This window comes from Rhagoletis zephyria, unplaced genomic scaffold (assembly GCF_001687245.7).
Source record: "Rhagoletis zephyria isolate East Lansing unplaced genomic scaffold, Rhagoletis_zephyria_1.1 Rzeph_scaffold_01417, whole genome shotgun sequence".
Taxonomy (NCBI): domain Eukaryota; kingdom Metazoa; phylum Arthropoda; class Insecta; order Diptera; family Tephritidae; genus Rhagoletis; species Rhagoletis zephyria.
Genome location: NW_016158501.1, coordinates 105,275 through 117,688, shown reverse-complemented (window position 1 = coordinate 117,688; position 12,414 = coordinate 105,275). Strand labels below are relative to the sequence as shown.

The 12,414-nt window shown below is 33.7% G+C and overlaps 1 protein-coding gene across 2 annotated transcripts in view; it reads right to left on the bottom strand.

The window, feature by feature from the left end:
* Positions 1-1,306: 1,306 nt before the first annotated feature.
* The window catches only part of LOC108363952 (glycoprotein-N-acetylgalactosamine 3-beta-galactosyltransferase 1-like), a 71,180-nt gene continuing 60,072 nt past the window's right edge, over positions 1,307-12,414 (bottom strand). For both annotated transcript variants that reach the window (XM_017617489.1, XM_017617490.1), the window contains exons 2-5: positions 3,190-3,783; positions 3,016-3,112; positions 2,669-2,947; positions 1,307-2,325 (exon numbers count right to left, since the gene is read on the bottom strand). In XM_017617489.1, the coding sequence (XP_017472978.1) occupies positions 2,131-2,325; positions 2,669-2,947; positions 3,016-3,112; positions 3,190-3,698 (1,080 nt within the window). In that variant the 5' untranslated portion in view covers positions 3,699-3,783 and the 3' untranslated portion in view covers positions 1,307-2,130. The remainder of the gene's footprint in view (positions 2,326-2,668; positions 2,948-3,015; positions 3,113-3,189; positions 3,784-12,414) is intronic.

Below are 12,414 nucleotides of genomic sequence, written 5' to 3'. Positions count from 1 at the left end.
CTTTTGCGTTATTAGGCATCTTACACTCAGGGCTGCCAACTATCCTAAGCTATGAGGTGCCATATTGAGGATAAAAAAAGTGTCAAAATCTTCCAAATAGAAAAATAAAAGTGCCAAAAATGGTGCCATCCTTTTTAATCCTTCCCATTTAGCAATAAAATAAGAGCCACATTTCTAAAACAAAAGTGCAATGCCAAAATAAGATAAACCAGTTGAATAATCTTTGAAAATTAGAAAATTTTAGTTGAGAAAAAGAAGTACGTGCAAAGGATTTCACAAAAAATGTATTGAAATGTTACTATTTTGAAAAGTTGCATTTTGGCACTAAGTGCCAAATTGAAAAATTAAGTGCCATTTTATGTAAAATAGGGCAGCCCTGATTGCCTACACTGTGTACGGCTGAGAATAAAAATTCTCAACGCGTAGCATATGAGAGCTGAGAATATGAGTGAGAGTGCAAGAAAACTCTCAAACACACTTGTTACACGGGTAAGAATATTCCAGTGCTAAGAACTTATGAGAACTCTACGATAAGAACGAATACCCACTCTCATTACTTGTTAGACGGTGAGAATGAGAGTGAATTCCTATTCCCAAGGTATTTACTCTAATCGTTTTCGGGCACCTTAATATACAGAATTATTCCAAAATTTCATTTTTGCGGGAAAACGCAATCAAAGTTTCATCAATTCATACAGTTGTTATACAAAAAGAGAGATGGAAAGACGCATATCTTCGCTATTTTTGGGAAGCTTAGTCATCCGTTAGGCTGAGATATTCTCCTTGAATTTAAATTTTGAATTACTTCTCTATATGTATTATTAGACGTGAGATATGCATTTATATCAAAGACGCAGTGCCAGCGAAAAAAAGGCTACTCGACCCAATTTTTTATTTATTTCATTAATACTAACATTTCGATTTATGTATAAACGAAGCTGGCTCTTGGAATTAATATACAAAATTGTCCAATGAGACTATTAAAAACGTTGATTTTATAACAAAACTTTCCATATTCCTGGTTTTAGTTTCAATTCCCCACCGAATGATGATCAAACTAAAATGTAAAAGATAATTCAGTAATGCCAACTTTTCCGCATATGTATTTTTTCTTTGCCGAATCAGAGTGAGAAGTTGCCAACGTACAACACTTCATAATTGCATCATGTTGAAAAACGACTTTATCAACCGTTCTCATAGGGTTTGTTAAAAAAAAACATATATATTTCGACACTATTGGAAAGAGTAATCGGAACCACGAGTTTTCACGCTCAAATTATCACGGTTTATGAAAAACCAAAAAATCTAAGGTATTTTTCATTTTATTTATGTATGTGTGTATATTTTTTGACTTTGGTTCCATTATTAGTTCAGTAGCAAATTTCCTAACATGTTTTGATGAATAAAAAAATTACTTACAATGGGCAGCATAACTTGTAAAAATTTTGGAATGATTTTTAAGTTACGTAATTTGTTCTAGAAATAGAGTAATGCAGGTGTAGGTCGCGAAATGTTTAAACGAACTAATTTATCTGCATCTACATACACATGTACATAGTACATATATATGTACGATTTGATGTTAGCTAACAAATGCATATGAACAATATTATTTTCACGTGGCTTTGTAAATACAATTCTATATACAATAATTGTATGTTCTGACATTTAGTCAGGCATTTTCTAAATAGTTAAGTGCATAAGTAAATCTTACTTAAATCTTATCCAATACACAATAGTTTTATTTAAAAGTAGTATAAGTTATTTTTTTATAAATATTGCTATGAACATAAAAACTTATTACATACATATACAGAGAATAGGCTTAAATAGTTTCAGTTTCCAAGTTTTAAGACACTTGGCACAAAAAGTTATCGATTTGGCGCACCTATTCTTATTCAGTTATTGTACCTTAAACTTCTAATCACAATTTATCACTTTTATTTAGCAATTTAGCACCCACATTATGCACTTTTAAAGTTTATTATAACATACGTATGTGTGTACATATATGCATAAGCTTACATAAGTCTACATGTGAACATTTTTCACTCTCATATACACACATTTATTTTATGTATCAATTCAATACTGCGATACTTATGTCTACCATATTTCCCTTCAAAAAATTTATAAAGGATTATCAGATTTCTCGTTCCGCCACTTTTCCAATAACTCGGTCATATTGCATTTCGCTGGCAGTGCTTCGGTATGTCTAAAAACCCCGAACGGACGCAAATTGTATATCAGGTAATCCAGTACAAGCATATAGTGAGGTTGAACATAATGAAATGATATTGCGTAATCCGAACAACAGTCAAGACCCTATGAATTAATATATACAAGTATACATATGTATGTATGGTAAATCATTACCTGTACATATCGATGGTCCTATGCAATAACGACACAATTCAAAATGCAAAAAATAAAAACCCTTACTACTGTTAAGTGGCTTATGTCTCTTATCCTTAACGAATCCTTGTCGAATCTTTAGCAATCCTTACTGCTTACTTTAGTAATGGATGGAAATAGATTAGACAAGGATTAGAGACAAGAGCCACTTAACAATAGTAACAGTTTTTATTTTTTGAATATTGAATTGTGTCGTTATTGTAGAGGACCATCGATATGTAAACGAACATAAATTATTTCGTTTGTTACTCACATCGTCGGTTTTGTAAAAGATGTAACGCCAGTACCAATGCGATTTGTCATTCGGTATGAGATGCCCCTGCGGGCCGAGTGGAAAGAAACGTCCACGTTTGTGTTCATCTCGCGAATCACCGGCTATCACACCCACATTCTGCAAGCAAGCGCCCATTTCCTTATCTTCAGCACCGCCACTACGATTACGACAAAGTTTCTTATTTGGATATGCAACTTGGACGAAACGCCGCATGGCCTCTTTACTCAATACGTAACCCGCGCCACCAGACATGTAACCCTGTTTGGGAAAGAAATGTTTTCGCTAAAACATAGTGTACTTGTTAGACCTTTTTTCGCTGAACTTACTTGTGTAACATACTTCTTAAACTTGCAGCCAAAATAGACCGGTGTCTTGCTGTCCATTGGGTGTAAAAAGGCACGCAAATTCTCCATTATGACGTAACTGTATGCATGTACAGTATGATAACCAAAATTTTAATAACCCTTTAATTAGGCCAACAATAACTACAATTTGCTCACGTATCATCGTCTGCCTTCAGAAACCAATCAGCCTCGTCAAAGTGATTGTCGTAAATGTATTTCATCGCCTCCCTTGTTTTGTTCCACAAATTGCCACGCCCTTCCTTAACAACCAGTTTTATACTTCCCAGCTTTTCGTCGGTCTCCGAACTCATAAAAAGTAACCGATTGCAACGTTTACCCCACGTTTTCTTCACATAAACCGCCTTCTTTGCGTGATTAGCTGGACTGGTAAGCACCCAGCATAGAACTCGCGTCGCATTGAAGAGCTGTTCAGCGAGCGAGTTGTCATCATTGGAAACTCGTGTTTGCAAATTTTCTTCGGCTGTATATAGTGCTGCTGGATCATCATATTCTTCGTTTCGACCCAGGAAATTGCCGCTAGGGAAACTCAGTCTAATAGCGCAATCTGTACTGCGTAAAAGTTGCGAGAAACAAAAACCACTTACAAGACCGACAAGAAGCATTAAAAGTGGACGCACGTGATTCGAGATATTTTGATGAAGCATTGTTGCAGTATGTTGTATGGCAAACGAAATTTTAATGAGTTGTACATTACCGCAAATTTCGGAATTCTTATGTTGTAACTATAATCTGAAAAAATTAAGAAGATAGTAAATTATATTCTTGTTTTCAAACAATTAATTAGCTGTTTTGGGAGAAATCCGTCGCTTTCGAATGGAAAATATGTATTGAAAATTTTCTACTAGCACAATCATACGAAACTTCGATATCACGGGAGATAGATTCCTCAAATCACTTAGGGTGTTACAGCGCCAATCAAAAAGAAGAAGATCATGTCTATATCCTTGTAAAGCTCATACAGCTCATCATTGCACCGCCTTCAGTATTCGCTATGGCCAACGCGCAAAAGCCCGTAAATCTTCCTCAGAATCTTTCACTCGAACAATTCAAGAACGACCTCATCAGATGTTTTCATTCTCTATGCTTCTGCGCCCCATTCACCTGCAGTTCAGGTTAAATATATATTCAAAATATTTAACATAAGTGACTTATAGAGTGGTGATTTTTATACGACGAGAGAGGACTTAACTTTTCATTTTCCTACTCCGACAAAAAAGCAGCACTTGTTCGCAAGTTATTCCCACGTTTCAATTATACCCTAAATGGTACATCCATTGGCACTCGTACTGGCGTTCCCGATAGTACCCTTACTGGTATCTCACGCTTCGATCATACCTACGGTGACCATCCGTCCTTTATTTTAAAGGGCAGTCCTTTATTTTAACCCACTTCACTGTATAATTTTCTTCAAAATAAGGGACGCCTTTTGTCCTTTATTTCTTAAACTGTCCTTTAAATCGGCTCTGCATTTTTCAGAGGTAAATTTTTAAACGCGGAACTTGAAAAATAAAAATGTCCCTTATAAAATATAATGAAAACCTTCGCCGTTTTCTCATCTAACCTTTAGTTTACCGGCCACTTTATCGTCTCGATATACGAGTTTTCGTTTTCTCATCAGCGCATTAATTTCTCGAATCGATAAACTGTTGCTCACCCGATGCAACCTTTAAAATTTGTAACCAACTTTAAATTTTGGTTTGGTTTTGGTGCATGAGTCAGATATATTAGATATTTCAACCAAGGTTTTGGTTTTTGCTAACAGTTGCTCCTGCTCTATATTGGTTTATGTTGCGTTGCCAACCTTTGAAATTTTATGACGAATGTAGTGAAGTTTCACTCTCGGAAATGTAGTGAAGTTTCACTATACGGAATAACAAATTTATTTTTACCGGCAAGGTAAGAGAACGAAAACACTTTAAAGTGAGGAACAATTTATCTGCCCTGTTAGTAAAGGCAACTTTACTGCTTACATTAGAAAACGGCCCTTAATCGGTTATCTTTGTACAATCTATAAAGCACAGGGAAAGTTGTGCCCATGATCGTGTTGCACGCTAAGTTTCCAGTTTGGGAGAAATTGGTGAAGCGGCTACCAAGATATACACATGTAATCATATAAGTAGGCGTGACTACGCCCATTTTCCAAAAATGTATAATACTAAAAATCATTCTAAAATTATTGTAAATATAAATTTTGGGTGGATAAGCTTCAGTTGTTACCAAAATTTGTCAGTTTTCATATTTCTGAAAAAACCGTTATATGGGAGGTAGACGTGGTTTTTGTCAGATTTTGTTCATTTCCAATACCATCCGTGCTACCGCCTAAATAATTGCGGTAAGATATCTCAATTTTTACTCGAGTTATCGTGTGCACAGGCGGACGGACGGATGGACGGACAGACAGTCACCGCTCGTTTTCTCTTTTTATTCAGATCATTTATGTATACATTTGTCTACATCTATCTCGATTCGTTTTGGCTGTTACAAACAACCGCTATGTGAACAATGCTATAATATCCTTGTGCACAAGTGTGCTCGGGTATAAAAATGCATAAAGAATAAAATCCTTAATTCTGGTACATTTTGAATGCTTTATAGGTACAATTTCTATGCTTTATTATCTACGTTTATCTATTTTCCAAACGCAACACTGGTATGTATTCAATCGTTAGGCTCTTTGAGATATTCTATATTTTGATATAACATACTAGATATTCGAACGTAAATATGTACATATCGTCGTTTAAAGTGCAAAACCGCGTATGTGAGGTTGTAGAAATTATTTTCTAGAGCGTAAAAACACTCATATTTCAAAATGGTCCTTTTTTATAAGCAATCGCATTTCTGGCTAGTATATTTCAGTACGAATGGATAAGGACTGAGCCAAGAGCTTGTGTGAGCAAATCCAATTTTTGGCAGCCAATGTCAGTTACGCGGTTTTGCAGAATGACGATACGCGGTTTTGTACTTTAAACGACGATATGTACATATATAAATATATGGCATCGTAACTACTATAGAGCAACCGAGCAATATACGCTTAATTTATTTCGAAACCAGCATTTGCATTCAATCGGCCATCAGGTTTGGGTAAATGAAAGGAAAATATAACTGACGAGAATAATAATTTGGTATTCAAAAAAAAAAAAACGCGAGAGAAAAGATTGTCGTAAATACTAAGGCATTGCACGTAAAACAGCAACATAAAATTGTGCTGCATTTTAAATGCTGTTACCTTCGTACTTTTAGTATGGATAAACCAAGCCATATAGAATTGGTAATAGCTAGAGTGTTAGATTAATCGCATTTTTACCAAAACCATATAATTTAAAGATTACAAACAAAAAAAAAAAAATCAGTCAAAACCTCACGCTTAGTCTTATTTTAACTTTTTTAATACATTGTTTCATTTTTTCTTCTTTTTCGGATTAAAGTAGTGCTCTTGCCGCTGTACAGTGCACTACGATCTGGCAACTACTACTTTTATTTAATTAAATTCAGTCAAATGAATAACAATTCTTACTGACAACAGGAAAACAGCTTAAATACTAGTTGAAGTAATTGTAAAGTAAATTACGGATTGTTCATATTGGAAGCACCAGGTCCAGCTCGAAAACCTTATTCTAGAACTCGAAAACCGAAAAATTCACATGCTGCAACCCTTGTGGAAACATGTGCAGCATTGCCAGCTATCAGTTGTTTTTCGAAGAGAGGTTAATCAAGGAAAACAAAGCGGAAAGGAATTGGAAAGCACTCAAGTGCCTATTTGTAGAAAAATTATTTGACTTTACATATTTTGAAGGAAACGATGGCTTCTATTGAAATGAATTCGCGTCTATGTCATCTTCTGGTTGAATTGTTGAACCACAAGCCATTACTCCTCCTATGCCTGAAGAACTGGTTCTCAATCCAGTTAATGCAATAACAACTTCTTCCAAGTCATTCAAAACATTCACTTTGTAAGGTCCACCACCTGTTGCGATTGCTTCTGCCTTCGGCCGTGCTATAGGATTATAACCGTTACTAAGTAGAATCTCCTTTCTGTGTTGCCGGAGAAGAGGGGTTTCCGCTTGTCAAAGATATGCAACATTTCTAGTGCATATAACAACTCCGGCTACGCCATCCATAGTATTTTTGCGCAGAAACTACATCGAAACTTGCAAAAAGTGCATCGTGCAAGCCGAATTTATTAATGAATTAGTGCTCGGAAATTGAAAGCATTTGTTTTTAAATTCGGGTTATGCGTTTGGACACAACAACCGAAAATCATTGTACAAATAACTAAACCGGACCCAAGTTTCTCGATAAGGGGCAACAAACTTTTTTTTTGTCCGTTCATACAAAGCAGTGGATAAAAATATACGTATACGCGAAAGGCAAATTTATCGGTTTAAAAGAACACCACTAATATTTCCTCCAAACATACATCGATTTACATCTTTTATTTCTCTTCCGACACAGAATTGTTTCCGTACAAAATTACGCAAAAAACTGTAAATTTCTTACTCGTTCGTTTTTAGGCATGTCATTGTTATGAATTTCGAACGTTCGAAAATACGATTCGGCTTGCAGCATACTATTTCTACGATTCGTAGCAAAATCCTTATACGAAAGTTGCAGAATAGAGGTGTTAATTCCGGTTGTGTTCTTGATAAAGGACCATTTTTAACGTACTTAGATTTCGAAAAACCTACATAGAATAGTGGAGCGCGTCGAAGGTTGTGTAAAGGGACATTGAAAGACAATCGGCCCTACTACGGTTGTCGACGTCGACATCGATGTAATTTTTTCATCAAAAAATAGCCCTCGTAAGTCAAACTCCTGCTACGCTGACCACAACATTTTGAGGAAACGTGTTCCTCGCACAAATACTGTGGTCAGCGAAAAATTACATCGACAACGACAACCATAATAGGGCCGAATCTTTTTAAGAGAGAAGGGCAATCAATTGCAACATTCACGAGAAAATTCCCGGAAAGTTAAGCACTTCGATTATGTAAAGATTTTAAAAGTAGAATCTGGCAACGTGCCTCGTATGAGGGCATAGACTAGGGATCCCGGCCTTTTTACGTCCCAAACATCTCGGGATTCTTGGCAAATGATCCCGGGATTTTCAGGATTTGTAATTTGCACTTATGGCAATAATAGAAACTTCATTTTCTTGACCAGTATTGGCTATATTTTTTTTTTATGTAATAATTAATATTTTTTATAAATGTCTAGTTCATTATACACATCACACCGTGCGATAGTAAATTTTACACTCGAAAATCAATATATTCGCGAAACCATACGCCAAATATGGTAAAATTGCTTTTTTAGTTTTTCACTCTCACGTCAGTAATCCAAAAATGATTTAAAAAATTCAGGGAAATGTGCTTAGAGAAGAAGTATGGGTATCAAATTAAGGAGGAAATTCTGTAGAATTTAAACAGATTAAAGTTTTTGGTGCAGAAGGACTGGTAAGTATTGAAAATGTCCTTTTAACATTTTATCTTTGCTACTTCGCAATATTTGTTTTTGAAAAAATTTTATGTTAAGGACTTATATAAACTCGATAACATCCTCAAACTTCGTCCTTCTAACTTAAAAAATTACCCACCTAGTCCAGGGTTGAAAAAGTAGGTACAATTGTACCTTTTTCCGACGTTTGATGACTTAAAGGTACATTAGGTACAGACACTAGATTTTAGGTACAATCCTCTTTTGATCAGATGCATTTTTAGTTTTTTTTTTCTTTTTCCTTTACCGTGCTAGTATATTTACTTTGCTTTTATTTTGAAGAGTAAACAATTCTAAAGAAAAGTGGTCAAAGGAAGAAATTAAAAAAGTCATATTATGTATTATCTTAAACATTTTAAATTGCATTTAGAGCAGCCACTACGAAAAATTACCACTTTGCTTAGCTATCCTCAAATTCGTATTTTTTTTCTATTAATTTTAACGGTTATTTCCACTAAGTCAAATTCAATGGCATTTGCGGTCAAATGAGTGAAAACAAATTGTCAAATGGGACTAAAAGATGGTCTTTTGATTGATTTAGATCAGAATAGGCCTTCAGGCGTGTACATCCGCTGCTAAAGCGGCTATTTGTAAGTTTTTGGCCCATAATATCATCGATAAAGGTAGGGATAAAGGAAAGAAAGCTGTGTCAAAATATGGCGACAAATTTTGTTGTCAAAATATGACATAATGAAAACCAGCCTTTATTCACACATACAGTTCAGTGTCTAGGATGTCTTCAAATTTCATATTTTCTTTATATGAGAACTATAGCTATTTGACCCATATTCGCTTTTTGATTTCTGGAAATATATTTAAAATGCTTTCGAAGTTACTTCCTGCAATTTGATTATTTTCTCTAGACTTGCTGCACCTATCGAAAGGAATCGGATAAATGAGCAGACTTTTCCTGTTGTTTTATAAAAAGCTGGATAAAGAAGTATACTTCGCAAAGTGTGTTTTTTTGTCTTTTTCGCCAACGTTTTTCAGTAGCCAAAATTAGACAAAAACAACGCTTCTCCGATTCCCATTAGATTATATGTAGTCTATAGATATAGGCTCAGTTAAAAAAAAAACATCCATCTTTTGTATACATATTTTAAATAACATTTATAAAAAAAAAACTTCAAATGAATGATGTAACTTTTTTAGGTACAATCTGTCTCATTTAGGTACATTTATTTTATGATATTAGGTACAATCTCAAATTTCCATTTTTCAACCCTGACCTAGTCGTTCTTGTGAATCCAAAAAATTTTAATTATTTTAAATTCTAAAGAAGTTTCCTCTTGCATTTGGTACCCTTTAAAATAAATCCTGACGTCAGAGAGAAAAAATAAAAACGCCACTTTAAAAAAAAAATAGTAGTAGTAGTATTTATTTATTATTTATTTTATAGTAGGAGACCTTCTCAAACAATAAAGAAGCAATTTTTTCGATTTAAGTTGTTGAAAAGTAATGAATATCCAAATCCCGGGATCGGAAAAAGCTGAAAAATTAACATCGCTAGTAGCCATAACCATTGACATAACCGATTCACTATTATCGATTACACTGTGCGACAGCCGAAACCAGCCGGAATTTGTTAACATTTTCTGAAAGTATACCCGTCCGGCGGTAAAACATTCGATGCATTTGCAAAGTTAGCTCGTATTTTTATTTTATGGCCTGCTAAAGTGTTCAAGTCTCGGCCTAAGTAGTTTTCAAAAAAGTCAAATAAATAAAAGGTTAAGACATATACATATAATAAAATTTCATTGGAAATATTTTCGTAGAACATTTAAACGCCTGAAAGGGTGTTTTGACCCTTACTTCAAGAAAGCCCGCAAAAAGCAAATTTGGAATGTCGTAAGTAATTGGTACTATATTCTAGAAAATTATTCTTCGGAAAATTTCATTGGGGGTCTTCTCAGGCAAAAACTTCATACCACCAAAGTAAGTCTATAAAATTAAAATAAAAAATTAACAGAACAAACTTTAGTGGGTTTTTATTTAGTTTAATTTTTTAATATTAGCAAAATCCGAGCTGGTTTGAATTGTCATTAAATTTTCGCACAGTGTTATGGGTATCATAACCACAAACAGCCGATTTTTCGTAGTCAACCACGTCGGTGTTGCCAGACGCGAAATATGGGTAATATCGTAATATATTTACGCAGAACTTCTTTCACTATCACTAAATTCTTAAAAGCAGATCATAATACTGTGCGACAGCACAAATCGGTATTAAGTAAAACCAAATGCAAATAATACTCTTAGGTGTGAATATTACTACGTTGATGGCTTTTTCGAGTTTAGCTCAAATAAGGGAATCCTTGCATACAATTTATTATTTAATTTGGGTAAGTTCTTGAAAAGTATTTTTAGAAAATACTCATATAAAGCCTTTTGATACGAGGAATTAATTTTTGCAGTTCGTTTTTTATTAGCTCTGCGCTAGATGGCGCTGTAAGCCAAATACTAAAATTAGGGGACTCTATTAAAAAAAATTCGGTCACGATGTGAAATTTACATTATTCGTACCAATTTTAAGCACCGCAATCAATATTTTAAACAGAAATTAGTTTATTTATTGTATTTTGTTTTATTATTTTGACTGCTATGTTTTAAAACTTTCCTTCTTCTTTGCTTTTTATTTTAATTATCAAAATCATCGTCATAATTATTCTATTACTCTCGCTTGAGAGTGTAATTTGCTATTGGATTCTAAAGGTTTTAGTCTGAAAATCGATGGAACAACTATTTTCAGGAGTTATTTTATTTTGTGGGTTTTCGGTTAGAGCAATTTATCACTTTCGTTGGTGATAAAAAATGGTTGATTGTTAAAGAAAATATCAAAATGCAGCTGGTGACGTAAATGCAAGCAATAACTTTGTAAATTTTTCACATGACAATGTTTTGAAAATCAAAATAAAATGCAAAAAAGAAGGAAAAGCTGCAGAAAAAGTGGACAAACAAACACAACAAAACGCAAAAAAAACAAAAATTTCTGTTTAAAATATTAATTATGGTATTTAAAATCACAAAGCGACTGAATTTTTTAATAGAGACCTCTAATTTAAGTATTTATTTGAAGAAAAAATCAATAAAATTCAGTCAAACGGGACTACAGCGCCATCTAGCGCAAAGCTAATATTAAACGAACTTCAAAAATGAATTCCTCTTATCAAAAAAAGTATATATGTAAGTATTTTCTAAGAATATTTTTCAAGAACTTATAATAATTAAACAATAAGTTGTGTGCAAGGATTCAATTAAGGATATCTTCCTAATTTGAGCTAAACTCGAAAAAACCATTAACGTAGTATTATTGACATCTAAACCTATCACTTGCATTTGGTTTTACTCAATACCGAGCCAACAAGTTTGATTTTGTCGCACAGTGTAATAAATTATGTACATCAAATTAAAGGTAATAACTTGTGTTTTCTGAAGTATATACATTTCTTTGGCATTCGTTATGAAATTTTTTCAAAAAAGGCCATTTTATGAAAAAATACGATTTCTTTTTCGTTTTTTAGTGTTTTTGAATTAGAAATACAAAAAAAAACATATAAATTATGTACAAGATAAGTTAATTGTTAAAGTTAATTAAAAAAATCAAACAATTTTAATTTAAATTTTTATATACTCTTTATTTTTTTTATGTGTATTGGTTTCTATTTGAGTGTATTGAGAGTCGTTCAATCTGAAAAGGCCTTATAAGAAAGACAATAGGTTTGTTCGTCGAAAATCCAGCGATAATTACACTGGACCACAAATTTCAACTTTTTCTCTTTACCAGAAACGCCGTTATGAAATTCTTATGTAAAATCACCCCCTGATTCCGAAAATCAAGGTTATTTTTAATTCTATGGTACC